Source organism: Neomonachus schauinslandi, chromosome Y, assembly GCF_002201575.2.
Source record: "Neomonachus schauinslandi chromosome Y, ASM220157v2, whole genome shotgun sequence".
NCBI classification, from domain to species: Eukaryota; Metazoa; Chordata; class Mammalia; order Carnivora; family Phocidae; genus Neomonachus; species Neomonachus schauinslandi.
This window is the reverse complement of record NC_058420.1, coordinates 3,618,992-3,636,569: the sequence shown is the minus strand read 5'-3', so window position 1 is coordinate 3,636,569 and position 17,578 is coordinate 3,618,992. Positions and strand designations below refer to the sequence as shown.

Genomic DNA, 17,578 nt, shown 5'->3' with positions numbered 1-17,578 from the left:
TCAGTATGAAAACTACTTCAGAAATTTTAGCATTGACAAGATACTAAAATCTACACTCCGCATTCTGATTTTGACATTTGTGTCAATATTGTTCTTTATTGCATTTCCTTTCTGAAACCCAGAAACATTTCATTTCCCTTTTGTTTCTATAGTCTTTTTTATAGGGAACCTTCATAGGCTTTCTTTATCTTAACATGAATTGACATTTAAACAATTGAGGTTATATGTTCAAGACCAGAATGCTGTAAAGGTGGTGTTGTGTCCTTCATTAAGAATCACATTTCTGGGGCGCCTGGGTGGCTCAGGTGGTTGAGCGTCTGCCTTCAGCTCAGGTCATGATCTCAGGGTCCTGGGATCAATCACCACATTGGGTTCCCTGCTCGGCGGGGAGTCTGCTTCTGCCTCACCCTCTTCCTGAAGCTTGCACTTTCTCAAATAAATAAGTAAAATCTTCAAAAAAAAAAAAAAAAAGAAAAGAAACAAAGATCTTGATGTGCCATTTTTTCCAGCCTTCTAAGTCCATACATCTGTGACAGCTGGTTGTGCTTTTTGCTTCTTCCCAAACTATTTTCTGAATCTATCCTTTCCATTCTGAATAGCATCATTGTAGCCCAGACTGTCATTATTTTACACTTAAGCTATTGGTAGATTCCTGGCTTTGTTTTTCCGTTTTCAGTGGCTTTAGTGCCTGGCCAAATATAATCTCTCCAAAACATTTCATCATACTATTCTTAAGAAGTTCTAGTAGTTCCTCACATTGCCTTAATATTCAAGGCCTATAATCTCTCTGATGTTTTCTCTGCTACTCCATGTAAACCCTCACAACTATACTTGTCCTTATTTTCAATGTCCTCCTTACTATCTGACTCTCCTTTGGCTCTCTGTTCCTTTCTAAACTATCTTGTTGATTCTTCCTGATGCCTACTGCCTTAGGATGAGCTCACTGATCATTTATCATCTAGAATATTTATCTAACTTAGTACGAATATTAAAGAAGTGAAGTTTTGGGGTTGCCTGGGTTGCTCAAGTCAGTTAGGTGTCCAACTCCTGATTTCAGCTCAGGTCACAATATCAGGGTCATGAGATCAAACTCCATATCAGGCTCTGCGCTGAGCATGGAGCCTGTGTACTATTCTGTTTCCGTCTTCCTCTGTCTCTACCCCCCACTCATGTGTGCACTCTCTCACTCAAAGAAAAGTGATGTCTTACTACCTTTTAAGTAACAGATCCTGTTTTGTGGTGATTTAAGCTCATTTATTTTTTTTAAAGATTTTCTTTATTTCACAGAGAGAGACACGCAAGAGAGGAAACACGAGCAGGGGAAGTGGGAGAGGGAGAAGCAGGCTTCCCGCGGAGCAGGGAGCCCGATGTGGGACTCGATCCCAGGACCCTGGGACTGTAACCTGAGCCAAAGGCAGACGCTTAACCAGCTGAGCCACCCAGGTGCCCCTAAGCTCATTTAATTTTAATATCTCCTCTATTATAAACATTATTTCCACACTAAATAAGTATAAATAATATAAAATTTTCAGAGATCTTCACCATGGAACACATCACTTATAAGTAATCGCAACACCTATGTGGGTCTTGAACCCATAACCTTATGGGGCTTGAACTCATCAAGACTGGCATGCTCTATTGACTGACTGAGCCAGGCTTTTACTTTTTAGCTATTCTGCTTGATGAACTTGTGAACATAGTATATAAATACCTATATATCTATTTGCGTCCCTACACTCAATTCTTTTTTGGAGTATATGCCCTGAAGTGGATTGCCAGATCATAGCCTAATTCTGTTTTTAATTTATGAGGAACCACATACATACCATGTATCATAGAAGCTTTCCAAAATTTTTGGTACATTGTGTTTCCATTTTCATTTCTGTTAAGATACTTTGTTTTCTTCTTCTTTTTTTTTTTTTTACATCAAGATATTTTCTGATTTCTCTTGGGCTGTCTTCCTTGCCCCATTGGTAGTTAAAACATTTATTGTTTAATTTCCACATATTTGTAGATTTTCCAATTTTCCTTAAACTGTTAATTACTAGTTTAATCCCACTGCAGCCAGAAATGGAATTGGAAATTGATTATTTCAATCTGTAAATGTAGTGAGACTCATGACTTAACATATGGTCTATTGGAAAGTGTCCCCTAGGAGTTGGCAAAGGGATATACTTGTGTTGTTGTATGTTCTGTATATATACCTGTGAGGTCCAGTGGGTTATAGTGTTCAAGTCCTCTGCTTCCTTATTGGTTTTTTCCTCCTTGTTTCATCCATGTAGAAAGTGGATTATTGAAGTCTCCTCTTACTGTATGCATATTATCTTCTTTCAATTCTGTCAACATTTCCTTCATATATGTAAAAGCTCCAGTGTTTGGTGCATATATGTTTTAATTGTTACATTTTCCTGGTAAACGGTTTTATCATATATATTTCTTTGTCTCTTAAAACAGTTTTTGCATTAAAGTGTATTTTATCTGATAGTGGAATGATCATCGCTGCTTTATTTTGGTTTGTTTGTATGAAATGCCATTTTGCATCCTATTGGTTTTAACTTACGCATGTCCTTAGATTTAAAGTGCATATCCTGTAGATATGTGGTTTGATCCTGTTTTTTTAACTATTTGGCCAATCCGTGCCTTTTTTTTTTTTTTTTTTTAAGATTTATTTATTTATTTTAGAGAGAGAGAAAGAGACAGAACAGGGGAGACGCAGTGGGAGAGGGAAAGAATCTCAGGCAGTCTCCATGCTGAGCCAGGCTTGACCTGGTGCTCGATCTCACAACCCTGAGATCATTACCTGAGCCAAAAACTAAAGTTGGCCACTCAACTGACTGAGCCACCCAAACATCCCCTATCGGTGCTTTTTTATTGAGGAATTTAATCTGTATGCTTTTAAAGTAGTTTCAAAGAAAGTCATACTACTGCCATTTTATTACAGTAATCCTCCCTTATCCACTGTTTCACTTTCCACATTTTCACTTACCCACTGTCAATTGCAGTTCAGAAGCAGATCCTCCTGCTTCTTAAAATTATCAGAAGGTCGGGGCGCCTGGGTGGCTCAGTTGGTTAAGCGACTGCCTTCGGCTCAGGTCATGATCCTGGAGTCCCGGGATCGAGTCCCGCATCGGGCTCCCTGCTCATCAGCGAGCCTGCTTCTCCCTCTGACCCTCCCCCCTCTCATGTGCTCTCTGTCTCTCTCATTCTCTGTCTCAAATAAATAAATAAAATCTTTAAAAAAAAAAAAAACTGGACAGATATGGGGTGCCTGGGTGGCTCAGTTGGTTAAGCGACTGCCTTCAGCTCAGGTCATGATCCTGGAGTCCCGGGATCAAGTCCCACATCGGGCTCCCTGCTCGGCGGGGAGTCCGCTTTTCCCTCTGACGCTCCCCACTCTCATGTGCTCTCTCTCATTCTCTCTCTCAAATAAATAAATAAAATCTTTAAAAAAAAAAAATTATCAGAAGGTAAATAAAATGTAATGCTACATCATAGTGCCTATGCCATTCACCTCACCACATCTTATTTATGCAGTTTATCTCATATCATCAAAGAAAGGTGACTATAGTAAGGTATTTTGAGAGAGATGACATCTGTATAACTTTTATTATAGTGTATTGTTATAACTGTTTTAATAGTAGTTATTCTTTTTTTTTTTTTAAGATTTTTTTTTTTATTTATTTATTTGAGACAGAGAGAACGAGAGAGAGAGAGCACATGAGAGGGGGGAGGGTCAGAGGCAGAAGCAGGCTCCCCACTGAGCAGGGAGCCCGATGTGGGACTCGATCCCGGGACTCCAGGATCATGACCTGAGCCGAAGGCAGTCGCTTAACCAACTGAGCCACCCAGGCACCCTTAATAGTAGTTATTCTTAATCTCTTAGTGTGCCTAATTTATCAGTTAAACTACCATTGATATGTACGTATGTATAGCAATCTATACAATCCAGTTTGAGGCATGGGAGTTCGGAATAGATCTCCCACCGATGAGGGAATTACTGTTTTTTTTTCCATATGTAGCTTTTTTTTTGCTCCTCATTGCTTCCTGGCTATTTCCCTTTGTTAAGTTTAGTTGATATTTTATAGTGACACATTTTGATTGCCTTTTGTTTCCTTTTGTTTATATTCTGTAGTGTGTTTTTGAGGTTTTTAAAAAGTTCTTGTTGCTGTTGGCTTTTGTTGTTATGGTATTACATAAAACATCTTGAAGTTGTACATTTTTACATGTTGTATACCTATTAATGTACATTTATTACTACTTTTTTCATGTTTTTTCATTTAGATTTCGTGTACCAAAATTAAATAATTAAATAATTAATATTCTAGCGGTAATGAATTCACTCAGTTTTTCTTTCTCTTCAAAATGCTTATTTTCTTCAATTTTTTTAACATTTCATTTATTTATTTGAGAGAGAGAGACAGAACACAACAGGGGGAGCAGCAGAAGGAAGGGAGAAGCAGACTCCCTGCAGACCAGGGAGCCTGACGCAGGTCTTGATCCCAGGATCCTGAGATCATGACCTGAGCTGAAACCAGATGCTTAACTGACTGAGCCACCCAGGCGCCGCCATTTCCTTCATTTTTGAAACTGCTTCTTTTAGTTTTTCTTTCTTTGACTTTCGATGGTTGATCACAGTGTGTCTTTGGATGGTTCTCTTTGGGTTTATCCTAGTTGACGCTTTATGAGCTTCTTGAATTGATCTCTTCATTTCTTTGCTCAGTTTTGGGAAAATTTCAGTCATCATTTCTTCAGGTACATTTTTAAAGATGCGGGGAAACATAAAAATGACCTATTCAAAAGAACAAAATAAATTTCTAGAAACCATCCCTAAACAAGCACAGATGTCTGAGGCCTTAGACTTACTTCAGAAAGATTTTAAAACAACTGTCTTAAATCAGTTCAAAGAGCCAAAGGACAACACAACCTAAAGGAAATAAGGAAAATTATATATTTAAAAATGGGAATTACAGAGACAGAGTTTATTTTAAAAAGTAAACAGGGGCGCCTGGGTGGCTCAGTCAGTTTAGCATGTGCCTTCGGCTCAGGTCATGATCTCTGGGTCCTGGGATCAAGTCCCACATTGAGCCCCACATCAGGCTCCCTGCTCAGAGAGGAGTCTGCTTCTCCCTCTCCCATCCCCCTGCTTGTGCTTTCTCTCTCTCAGGTAAATAATATAAAAAATAAAAAAAATTAAAACTAAACAAATTTTGGAGCTGAAAAATGTAAGGATAATCGAAAAACTCACCGGATGAGTAAAAAAAGCAGACTGCAGCAGAATCCTTTTCCTTATTTCTCCGTATCTTTGTTTCGTGATCTTTGTTAAGCTTTTTAAAATTTATTTTTAAACTGGGGCTTTGGGGAAAAACCCACCTTTCTCAGTCTTTGCAGACTATGTTCTTATAGGAAAAGCCCTTCCGTAATCAATCCATTATCAAGGCTTATGGTGTTCTGAGGCCTTTTCTGAGAAGGCATCTTTTCTAGAGCTATGTGTGTTCTTTCACCTAATTCTCCAATATGCACAGCCACTTTAAATGTCTTAAGTTTTCTGAATGTCATCCTTTTTCTTTCTGAGCCTATTTCACTATATTCCTCTGCTCATAGTCTTTTCCCTCCAGGCATTTTGTAGTCCCTGTGAAGTCTTCATTCTGCTCCCAAACCATGGCTTTCAGGAGTCTCCAACCTGATATGCAACTGTGCCACAGTTCTCTTAGCACTCTGACACAGGACAGAAAAGTAATTCGTTGAGCACCCACAGACAGGCCAGAACTTTGAAAACAGATTCTGCTCTTCCCCTTCTTCAGTCCTGGGAGAAACTAGCTTTGTTGGCTGCTTCTTGGGTGTGCCACACTGGGTAAGAAAATTGGCACCAAATTTGGTTCATTTTGAATATAGCTGTTTCTTGGTTGCACATTTGCTTGGTTGCTGCAGATCCATAACAGTATGTTATTTACTCATGGTTTCTGTGGATAAACAGGGACCACTCAACTCCTCCATATTGATGTTTCCTCCTTCCCAAATATTATTTACAGTTGTAGTTTTTATTTATATTTAGATGGGTTTTCTTCTAGAAGCTAAAGTTGAGATACCAATCCAGTTTGGTCATTGAGCAGAGCAGACTTTGTTCATCTGCTATTAAGAGTAATATGTTGGGGGCCTGACTGGTTCAGTTGGCAGAACATGGGACTCTTGATCTCAGGGTCATGAGGTTGATCATAGAGATTACTTTTTTAAAAAAGTAATCTGGCGCCTGAGTGCAGTGTGTTAAGCGTCTGACTCTTGATTTCGGCTCAGGTCATGATCTAAGGGCTGTGAAATTGAGCCCCATTTAGACTTCACATTCAGCGGACTCTACTTAAGACTCTCCCTCTCCCTCTGCCCGTCTCCATTTTGCTCTTTCTGTCTCTTTCTCTCTAAAATAAATAAATAAATCTTTTTTTAAAAAGTTCTCTGGGAGTGCCTGGGTGGCTTAGTCAGTTAAGCATCTGCCTTTGGCTCAGGTCATGATCCTAGGGTCCTGGGATCAAGTCCCACATCGGGCTTCCCTGCCCAGCAAGGAGTCTGCTTCTCCCTCTGCCGGCTGCCCGCCCTGCTTGTACCCTCTCTCTCTAAAAATAAATAAAATCTTAAAAAAAAAAAATTAAACAATAATCTGTTTACAGACTACATGTTCCAGTTGCTTTACTTATTTTATTTCCATTCATTTATTTCCCTTACGGCCACTATAATGTGATGAGGTGTTGTGAAAGTGGTATTTTGCAAAGAGAAAGGGACTGACAATTTTTTTTTTAAATTGGGTTGGTATGTTTTATCTAGTGGCATGGTTCCTTACAGGGAAATGAAGTGCTTTTATTTACTGATTCTTAATGAGTACATATATTTTTTTAGAGAAGGGTGTGCATGTTTATGGTAACAGTTTCTTCCCTTTTCTTTGGTCATTCATGCTAGCCAAACCCTGTACAAGTCTCTAGAAATCTAAGGAGATAATACAGACTTTTCTTTATAGAGGAACATGTTATGGAAACAGGTTTTAATTTAGAAGATAGTGAAAATCAGTTATGTCAAGATTTTGTGATGATGCTGATGAAATAGATTAAAAATTCATGATTTCTCTTCTTTTTGCAGTTTAATTGGTTGGGGTCAAATAAGAAGAGGAGTAACCATCAAACCAACAGTTGAAGATGACTGAAGAATATAATTTAAATAGTACATTTGGATGAAGTTTTAATTTCTCTTAACCTGGGGATGTAATTTCAAAGCAATACTGGAGAATATATTTCATAGTTCCTTACTTTAGTAGAAGTTGTAACGTTATTCTCATCTTCTTGTGATGAAGATTTATTTCTAAATAATAGGGTCTACAGTAGTTGCCAGAATTGGCATATTGATGGATTTAATCCAACATTTTAGCAGAAGCTGATTATTGGTAAACATTATCAAATTTATACATCACTTCATGTTTGAAATGAAACAGCTGTTACAACCAGCCTTTTCTAAGGCATGGGTACTATTCAACTTGTTTAAAATAAAGTTTTTCTTCTTACTTTTTATGATACGTCTTTGAGTATTCTGTAGGCCTGAAAGGATTTCACACCAGTAAAAACCTGAAGACATAAAGTCTTCTTGAAAATCAGCTTGCTTTCTACCCCATATTTTATGCAGCCTTGTCTTTAAAATTTAGAATGAAATTGCTAGGCCCAAGTTGTCTTTTAGAGTGTGAGTGGCCATTTAGATAGACAAACTTTTTCTTCCTCTTATTCTTTTACTAGGTTGGAACACAGAAAACTAAAGCCGATTGTCCTTACCCCTATTATTTTTATACTGATTTCTCTTTGGTTTTTCCTGAAACTCAAAACCAAGTATTTCTAGATAAAGAACAAAGTTTTCTAAACTGTTCATTTGATCTAATTAATACATAATCTAATGCTAGTAATTTTTTTCTACTATCAAATAGTATTTTTACCTTTTTTCTTAAAATACTTAAAGTTGGGGCACCTGGGTGGCTCAGTTGGTTAAGTGACTGCCTTCAGCTCAGGTCACGATGCCAGAGTCCTGGGATCGAGTCCCGCATCAGGCTCCCTGCTCAGCGGGAAGCCTGCTTCTCCCTCTCCCACACCCCCTGCTTGTGTCCCCTCTCACGCTGCCTCTCTCTGTCTCTGTCACTTAAATAAATAAATAAAATCTTTTAAAAAAATAAAGTAAAATATTTAAAGTTATGGATAGTTGCCAAAATTGCCAAAATATAATTTTAATCCATATGAAAAAAATCAGAGCTTAACAGAATATGCTGATGTTATAAGCAGTTTGCCAAGGGAAGTAAATTACATTTTATCTGTTTTTTAACTCCCATACATTGAATAATTATGAATCCACTCATTAACTAACCAGTGTATAACAGTGTTTAAAAACTGGTAACTTGCAATACTGTAGAAACTCAAATCTTTTGCACTGTTGGTTCTACTATAAAAAACAAAAAAACATTGAAACAACATTATCATTAGGCTGTTGGGGATTTATTTATAAATTTATTTATGTATTTATTTTAAAGGTTAATTTAGGGAAAGAGAGAGAGAAGCAGACTCCCCACTGAATGCAGAGGCCAACTGGGGGCTCGATCCCATAACCCCGAAACCAACCATGTGCCCCTGTAAAGATTCTTAATATGAGATTTGAAGAACTCCAGTGGCTTTGTGAAGCTACTGGAATCATATGCAAAATTGTTCAAATGCATTTTCTGGGTGGAATAAAACAATGTTTTTGTTCTTAAATACATTTATGGGGTGCCTTGGTGGCACAGTTCATTAAGTGTCTGACTTTTGGTTTTGGTTCAGGTCATGATCTCAGCGTTATGGGACCAAGCCCCACGTCAGGCTCTGTGCTGAGCAGGGAGTCTGCTGGAGATTTTCTTCCTCTCCCTCTTCCTCTTCCCCTGCTTATGAGCACCTGTGCATGCATACTTTGTCTCTCTCTCTCTCAAAGTAAATTAAATCTTTCAGTAAAAAGAAAAAGATAAGGGTTTCTCAACTTACGAATAGAAGCAGTGGGAGTAGGCTTATGCTTAACTTACTTAAAAGCAGTCTGTAAAAAAAATTTTTTTAATCTAACCTGTGCTTGAAAAAACTACTATTAACAATTTATTAAGTTCTGGGGTGCCTCGCTGGCACAGTTGGTAGAGCATGCGACTCTCGACCTATGGATCATGAGTTCAAGCTCCATTTGGGGCATGGAGCCTACTTTAAAAAAAAAATTATTAAGTACAAACTGTATTTCATACCAAGTTACTTATATATAGCAATTTGTTACAAAATTACACTTAGCTAGATCCATGTCTTTTTACCCCGTTTTAAACTGAAGAAACTGAGGTCAGAGGAGTTTGCTCATGTCTCTAAATAATAGAATTGGAAATACGGTAATTTGGCTAACAAGTTTATACCCTTAACCATAAAGTTACACTACCTCTCTTGAATAGTTTATTTTGCGTTTGTTAGGTGCAGTGCTTTATACTTTCCAAAGAGATAAAGCTTCATAAGTGTGCCGTTCAAAAGCTTTTTATTCTTCCTTATTTTGTTACTTGTTCTCTTACTATTTTTAGTGTTTGTTCTACTAGTGTTAAGATCTCCCTTTATGATAGAGAACTCATGAATTTCCCTTGTGGTTGTGTGAGTCTTTGCTTTACATATGTTTAGATCACATACAGGTAAGTTGGACAAATTGTCTTGTTTTTTTTTTTTTTTTTAATTTTATTTATTTATTTGACAGAGACACAGAGAGAGAGGGAACACAAACAGGGAGTGGGAGAGGGAGAAGCAGGCTTCCGGCAGAGCAGGGAGCCCGATGTGGGGCTTGATCCCAGGACCCTGGGATCATGACCTGAGCCGAAGGCAGATGCTTAATGACTGAGCTACCCAGGTGCCCCGGGGAAATTGTCTTTTACCCTAATGAAATAAATGTCTCTGATAACTGTTTTTTGGCTAGTAAAACTTACCTGCTGTTAATGTATCTACACCAGCGTAGTTTTTGTTAGTATCTACCTAGTATGTCTTTTTTTAATTTTTGGCCTTTGGTTTCAGCTGTAATTTTAGCCCATTTTGAAGGATTTGGGAGTTAATTTTTTTTTTTTTTTTCTGTTGGAAGATGAAATATTTAGGGGCGCCTGGGTGGCTCAGTCGGTTAATTGTCTGCCTTCAGGTCATCATCTCAGGGTTCTGGGATTGAGTCCCATGTCAGGCTCTCTACTTATCAGAGAGCCTTTCTTCCCTCTCTCTCTCTGCCCTTCTCCACTGCCTGTGCATGTCTGTCTCCCAAATAAGTAAAAAAACATTTTTAAGATTTTATTTATTTACTTGAGAGAGAGATCAGGAGCAGGGAGCAAAGGTAGAAGGAGAAGCAGACTCCCCACTGAGCAGGGAGCCCAGTGCAGGACTCAATCCCAGAACCCTGGGATCATGACCTCAGCTGAAGACAAATGTTTAACCAACTAAGCCACCCAGGCACCCAAGTAAAATTTTCTAAAAAAAGAAATGTTTACATTGGTATTCCTATAGGATACAATGAACAAAAAGCACTTTTAACTGGTTTCTTCAGTCAAACTAGGATGTATACCCTATAATGTGTCATTGGTCCATTACCAACAAATGTTAAGAGACAGGCTGTAGACCATAAACTCCATTTTGACATAGGAATTGTCCCATAATAATGTCATTGGGAGAACATACTGAGCTTTTCCTATAATCTTTCCTGAAATTCAGTGTGGTTGACCATTGAACATCAAGGTTTGAATTGCATGGGCCTACTTGAACATGGATTTTTTACAGTAAGTACTATAAAGTATTTTCCTTAAAATTAATATTTTTCTCTAGCTGACTTTATTCTAAGAATACAATATATAACACATACAAGGTATGTGCTAATTGACTGTTATCAGTAAGGCTTCCAGTCAGCAGTAGACTGTTAAGTTTTGGAAGAGTCAGAAATTACACACGGATTTTGGCTGCACAGGTATCAGCACCCCTGAACCCTGCATTGTTCAAGGGTCAGTTCTGAGTTTAATTTTGTATAAAATGTTTCTTTGTACATAATTGGTTTTTTTCTAAGTAGGCTCCACGGCCCAGTGTGAGGCTTGAACTCACGATCCTGAAATTAAGACCTGAACTTGATCAAGAGTCAGATGCTCAACCAAATGAGCTACCCAGGTGCCCCTGTGTAAAATACATGTGCGTGAAAAACTATGAGGAGTAAAAGGTCCACTGCTCATCCTATGATCTTTTATAGCCATGGAAGTGTCTAAATCTTTAAAAAACTGGAATGGATTAGAGAGAAATGGTGGCTTCAAAGGATAAACAGATGGTTTAAAACTAACTTTTCCTGTCATTTCTTCCTTAATACTTCCTCATTGAAAAAAATGTGAATGATAGAAATAGTTCTTTGGGTGTGGTCTCTTTCTGATGTGTACAAACCAACTTTTGGTCTCATATAGGTGACAGAAATGAGCAGAAAGGCCCAAAGGAAAGGAAAAGTTAACTAAGAAATAAAAGAAATTTTAAGAAATAAATGGGAAAAACTAACGAAGGATATTACTACTGGTAGTAGTAGCAATGGTGATAATTATTTGGATTCTAAGTGTGCAAGATGATAAAATTTCACTAAGGGACCTCTCTGTTGTGCTATTTAAATGTTACAAACATAAATGCTATAGGTTTTATTTCTTAGGAGTGGAAATAGCAAAAGTGAAGAGTGTCTCATCGACCTTTCTCATGCCACACTCATGAGTGGCAATTTTTTTTTTAAGATTTTATTTGTTTGTCATAGAGAGAGACAGAGATAGAGAGCACAAGCAAGGGGAGAGTGGCAGAGGCAGAGGGAGTAAACTCCCTGCTGAGCAGGGAGCCAGATCAGGGCTTGATCCCAGGACTCCAGGATCATGACCTGAGCTGAAGGCAGATGCTTAACCGACTGAGCCACCCAGGTGCCCCCCTGTTTTTTTAAAGAGTTTATTTTTGGGGGGCGCCTGGGGTGGCTCAGTCGTTAAGTGTCTGCCTTTGGCTCAGGTCATGATCCCGGCGTCCTGGGATCGAGCCCTGCATCGGGCTCCCTGCTCGGCGGGAAGCCTGCTTCTCCCTCTCCTGCTCCCCTTGCTTGTGTTCCTTCTCTTGCTGTGTCTCTCTCTGTCTGTCAAATAAATAAATAAATGAATCTTAAAAAAAAAAAAAAAAAAGACTCAGAGGACAAAAAGCCACTCCAACCTGTCTGGACCAGGCCCTATCAGTTCTCCTGACCACTCTAACCACAGTAAAACTTCACAGCTTCTCCTTATGGATCCATATTTCCAGAGTCAAGACTGCTTCCGCCCCAGATGAGGAGCCCTCTGCCAAGTAAAGCTGTAAGCTGGTTGGAGATTTATTTATGTTATTCAAACAAGACTTGGGTAATACACATCTAAAGGCCTAATGGCAGGGCGCCTAGGTGGCTCAGTCATTAAGTGTCTGCCTTCTGCTCAGGTCGTGATCCCAGGGTCCTGGGATCGAGCCCCACATCGGGCCCCCTGCTCAGCGGAAAGCCTGCTTCTCCCTCTCCCACTCCCCCTGCTTGTGTTCCCTCTCTTGCTGTCTCTCTCTGTCAAATGAATAAATAAAATCTTTAAAAAAAAAAAAAGTTTATTTTTTTGACAGAGAACACAGGTAGGCAGAGCAGCAGGCAGAGGGAGAGGGAGAAGCAGGCTCTCCCCTGAGCAGGGAGCCCAATGTGGGGCTCTATTCCACGACCTTGGGACCATGACCTGAGCCAAAGGCAGACGCTTAACCAACTGAGCCACCCAGGTGTCACTCTTTCCTTTCCTCTGTTATGTGTAGTTTATCTGGTGGATATGTTTCACAGGTTCCTTAGATATGTGTTTATTTTTATTCATTTTTTTCTTTCTACTTCTGAGACTGGATAATCTCAGTTGGTTCATCCTCCAATTTGGTTACTCTTCTGTTGAATCCTCTGATTTTTCACTTTGGTTAAAATGCTTTTTTCTTCTCTTAGATTATTTTTTTAGAGCAATTTTTACATTTACAGCAAAATTGAGAAGAGGGTACGGAAATTTCCTGTATTCCTCCTACCTACATACATGCATACATAGCCTTTTCTATTAACATCTCTGCACTGGAATGATATTTTTGTTATAATTGATGAACCCACATTGACACATCATTATCAACCAAAGTCCATATTTTGTATCAGAGTTCACCCTTGGTAGTGCAGACTATGAGTTTTACAAAATATGACCTGTGTCCATCATTGGTAGCATCATAGAGAGTATTTTCACTGCCCTAAAAATCATCTGTTCTTGAGCTTTTCTTCCTTCCTCAAACCCCTGGCAACTCCTGATTTTTTTCACTGTCTTCATAGTTTTACCTTTCCCAGAATGTCATGTAGTTAGCATCTTGCAGTATGTAGGCTTTACAAATTGGCTTCCTTCATTTAGTAATATGCACTTAAATTTCTTCCATGTCTCTCCTTTTCTTTTTTTCTCTACACCCAGCATGGGGCTTGAATTCAGTACCCTAACATCAAGAGTCATATGCTGTACTGACTGAGCCAGTCAGGTGCCTGCTTCCATGCCCTTTCATGACTTGATAGCTCATTTCACTTTAGCACTAAATGATAATTCTGTTATCTGGATGGACCACAGTTTATTCATCCATTCACTTACTGAAGGACATCTTGATTGCTTTCAAGTTTTGGCAATTATAATAAAGCTGCTATGCACATTTGCATGCAGATTTTAATGTGAATAAGTTTTCAAGTAATTTGAGTAGTACTAAGGAACGCAATTGTGGGATTGTTTGGTAAGATTTAGTTTTATAAGAAACTGCCAAGCTGTCTAGTAAAGTGGCTGCACTATTTTGCATTGCTATCATCAGTGAGTGAAACCTCTGTTGCTCACCAAACTTAGTGTTGGCAGTGTTCTGGAGATAGGTGGATAGATGACAGATAGGGAGATACGGAGATAGGTAGATAGATGATTGATGATGATAGATAGATGATAGATGATTGATAGATAGATAGATCGATCTAAATAGATAGATTTTTTTTTTTTTTTAAATAGGCTCATGTCCAGTGTGGAGCCCAGTGCCGGGCTTGAACTCACAACCATGAGCTGAGATAAACTGACAGCCATCCAGGCACCCATCTTCTATATTTTTGATTTGCATTTCTCCAATGATCTATGATGTGGAGTATCTCCTTATATGATATTTACCTTTGGTATATCTTTTTGGTAAGAAGTCTGTTTAGGTCTTTCACCCATTTTTTTTTTTTTTTAAGATTCTATTTATTGGGCACCTGGGTGGCTCAGTCGTTAAACGTCTGCCTTCGGCTCAGGTCATGATCCCGGCCGGGGTCATGGGATCGAGCCCCGCATCGGGCTCCCTGCTCCGCCGGAAGCCTGCTTCTCCCTCTCCCACTCCCCCTGCTTGTGTTCCTACTCTCACTGTGTCTCTCTCTGTCAAATAAATAAACAAAATCTTTAAAAAAAAAAAGATTTTATTTATTTGACAGAGATAGAGAGCACAAGTAGGTAGACAGACAGGCAGAGAGAGAGGGAGAAGCAGGCTCTCCACTGAGCAGGGAACCTGATGGGGGGCTCAATCCCAGGACCTCAGGATCATGACCTGAGCCAAAGGCAAATGCTTAACGACTGAGCCACCCAGGCACCCCTCACCCATTTTTTAACCAGTTTTTTATTTTCTTTTTATTGAGGGTTTTTTTAAAGATTTTATTTATTTTGGAAGGAGCAGGAGCACAAGCAGGAAGGAGGGGCAAAGGGAGAAGAGAATCTTAAGTAGGCTTCATGCCCAGCATGGAGCCCTATGTGGGGCTCCATCTTACAACCCTGAAATCACAACCTGAGCCAAGTGGAAATCAAGAGTCAACCAACTTAGCCACCCAGACACCCCTTATTCTTTTTTGTTTTTAAAGATTTTAAAGTTTTAAGATTTTTTTAAAGATTTTATTTATTTGACAGAGACACTGCTAGAGGGGGAACACAAGGTGGGAGGAGTGGGGGAGGGAGAAGCTGGCTTCCCTACTGAGCAAGGAGCCTGATGTGGGGCTCAATCCCAGGACCCTAGGACCATAACCTGAGCTGAAGGCAGACGCTTAACGACTGAGCTACCCAGGCACCCCGGCACCTCTTATTCTTAAGTTTTAAATGTTTCTTTTTTGTATTTTGGATAATAGTCTTTTTTTCATATACATGAAAGTCTTTTGGAGATGCTTTCTTTTCATCCATGGCTTGTCTTTAGTTCTTTTGATACTGTCTTTTAAAGACTGGCTTATCAATTCTTTTATAAGTCATGGCTATGTAAAAGACATCACCATACCCAAGATCTTCTAGTTGTTCTCTTATGTTACCTTAACCAAGTTAACAGATACTCATTTTATATTTTGGTCTGTGATCCATATTTTCGTTAATTTTTGTGCTGAGTGAAAGGCCTGTGTCTTGTTTTTTTGTTGTTTTCTGTATGTGGATGCACCATATGATTTTACTCATGTGGAATTTAAGAAACAGAAACACAGGGCATAAAAGAAGCAAACCAAGAAACAGACTCATTTTTTTTTTTTTTAATTTGACAGAGACAGAGGGAGAGAGCACAGAGGGAGAAGAAGCTGACTCCCTCTGGCAGGGAGACAGATGCGGGCTCCATCCCAGGACCCTGCAATCATGACGTGAACCAAAGGCAGACTCTTAACTGACTGACCCATCCAGGCACCCCAAAGAAACAGACTTTTAACTCTAGAACATACTGATGGTTACCAGAGGGCAGGGTGGTAGGGGGATGGGTGAAGTAGGTGATGGGAATGAAGGAGTGCACTTAGGATGAGTAGTGGGTGTTGTGGGAAGTTCTGAATCACTATATACTACACCAGAAACTAATATTGCACTGTATGTTAACTATGATGGAATTAAAATTTTAAAATTAGTATTCAAAGGATGAAAAAAGGAAAATATAGGCAATGTTCACCTTCGTAGCACATGTACTAAAATTGTAATGATACTGAGAAACTTAGCATAGTCCCTGTACAAGGCTGACACACAAATTTGCAAAGCATTCCATATGTTAAAGAAAGGATGGGGGCTCCTGGGTGGCTCAGTTGGTTAAGCAGCTGCCTTCGGCTCAGGTCATGATCCTGGAGTCCCGGGATCGAGTCCCGCATCGGGCTCCCTGCTCAGCGGGGAGTCTGCTTCTCCCTCTGACCCTCCTCCCTCTCATGTGCTCTCTCTCATTCTCTCTCTCTCAAATAAATAAATAAAATTAAAAATCTTTAAAAAAAAAAAAAAGGATGGAAAGGGAAAGATAGTCAGTGTCTCTTGGACATCAGCCTGAGGAATATTTTTCAGAGTCTGTCTTCTAAGCCAAAGGAAATAAGCAAAAATTAACAACTGAATCCACCTCAAAATAAAAAGCCTTCACAGCAAAGGAAACCATCAACAGTAGGGAAAGACAACTGAGTGGGAGAAGATATTTGTAAATAATATATCCAATAAAGTATTAGTATGTAAAATGCATAAAGAACTCCTACAATTCGGGCGCCTGGGTGGCTCAGTTGGTTAAGCGACTGCCTTCGGCTCAGGTCATGATCCTGGAGTCCCGGGATCGAGTCCCGTATAGGGCTCCCTCCTCGGCAGGGAGTCTGCTTCTCCCTCTCCCACTCCCCCCTCTTGTGCTCTTTCTCTCTCTCACTCTCTCTCTCAAATAAATAAAGATCTTTAAAAAAAAAAAAAAGAACTCCTACAATTCAACACCAATAAAAACAAATGTCCAATTAAAGAATGGGCAGAATAGACATTTCTCCAAAGAAGACATCCAGATTGCCAACAGACACGTGAAAAGATGCTCAACATCACTCATCATCAGGGAAATACAAATCAAAACCACAATGAGCTACTACCTCACACCAGTCAGAATGGCTAAAATTAAAATAGGAAGCAACAGGTGTTGGTGAGGATGCAGAGAAAGGGGAATCCTCCTACACTGTTGGTGGGAATGCAAACTGGTGCAGCCACTCTGGAAAACTGTGGAGTTTCCTCAAAAAGTTAAAAGTAGAGCTACCCTATGACCCAAAAATTGCACTACTGAGTATTTACCAAAAGAAAACTAACACCAATTCCAAATATATATGCACCCTACTTTATAAGTAGATACAAAAGTAACGAAGATACAAAAGTAACCTGAGTGTCCATCGATGGATAAAGAAGTTGTGATTTATATATATTGAATATATATGAACATCATATATAAAAATATATACATGAATATTACTCATACAAAAAAAAAAGCTCTTGCTCTTGACCAAATGGATGGACCTAAAGGGTATTATGTTGACTGAAATAAGAAACATACCACTTGATTTCATGTATATGTGGAATCTAAAAAATGAACAAGCCAACAACTCATAAATACAGAAAACAAACTGGTGGTTTCTAGAAGGGAAAAAGTAGTAGTATGGGCATAATAGGTCAAGATGATTAAGGTGTACAAACTTCCAGTTATAAAATAAATAAATCATGGGAATGAAAAGGACAGCATAGGGATAT

General features: G+C 39.1%; 1 protein-coding gene and 1 non-coding gene across 2 annotated transcripts in view; both read left to right on the top strand.

Moving 5' to 3' along the window:
• LOC110591786 (eukaryotic translation initiation factor 2 subunit 3, Y-linked) overlaps nucleotides 1-7,319 on the top strand; it is a 33,841-nt gene extending 26,522 nt beyond the window's left edge. The window contains exon 12 of the mRNA XM_044912021.1: nucleotides 7,123-7,319. Coding sequence (XP_044767956.1) covers nucleotides 7,123-7,186 — 64 coding nt within the window. The 3' untranslated portion in view covers nucleotides 7,187-7,319. The remainder of the gene's footprint in view (nucleotides 1-7,122) is intronic.
• An 8,677-nt stretch (nucleotides 7,320-15,996) lies between these two features.
• Nucleotides 15,997-16,103, top strand: LOC123323615. Its single transcript, XR_006539496.1, has one exon. It is a non-coding gene; the product is annotated as a U6 spliceosomal RNA (small nuclear RNA).
• The last annotated feature ends 1,475 nt before the right edge of the window (nucleotides 16,104-17,578 follow it).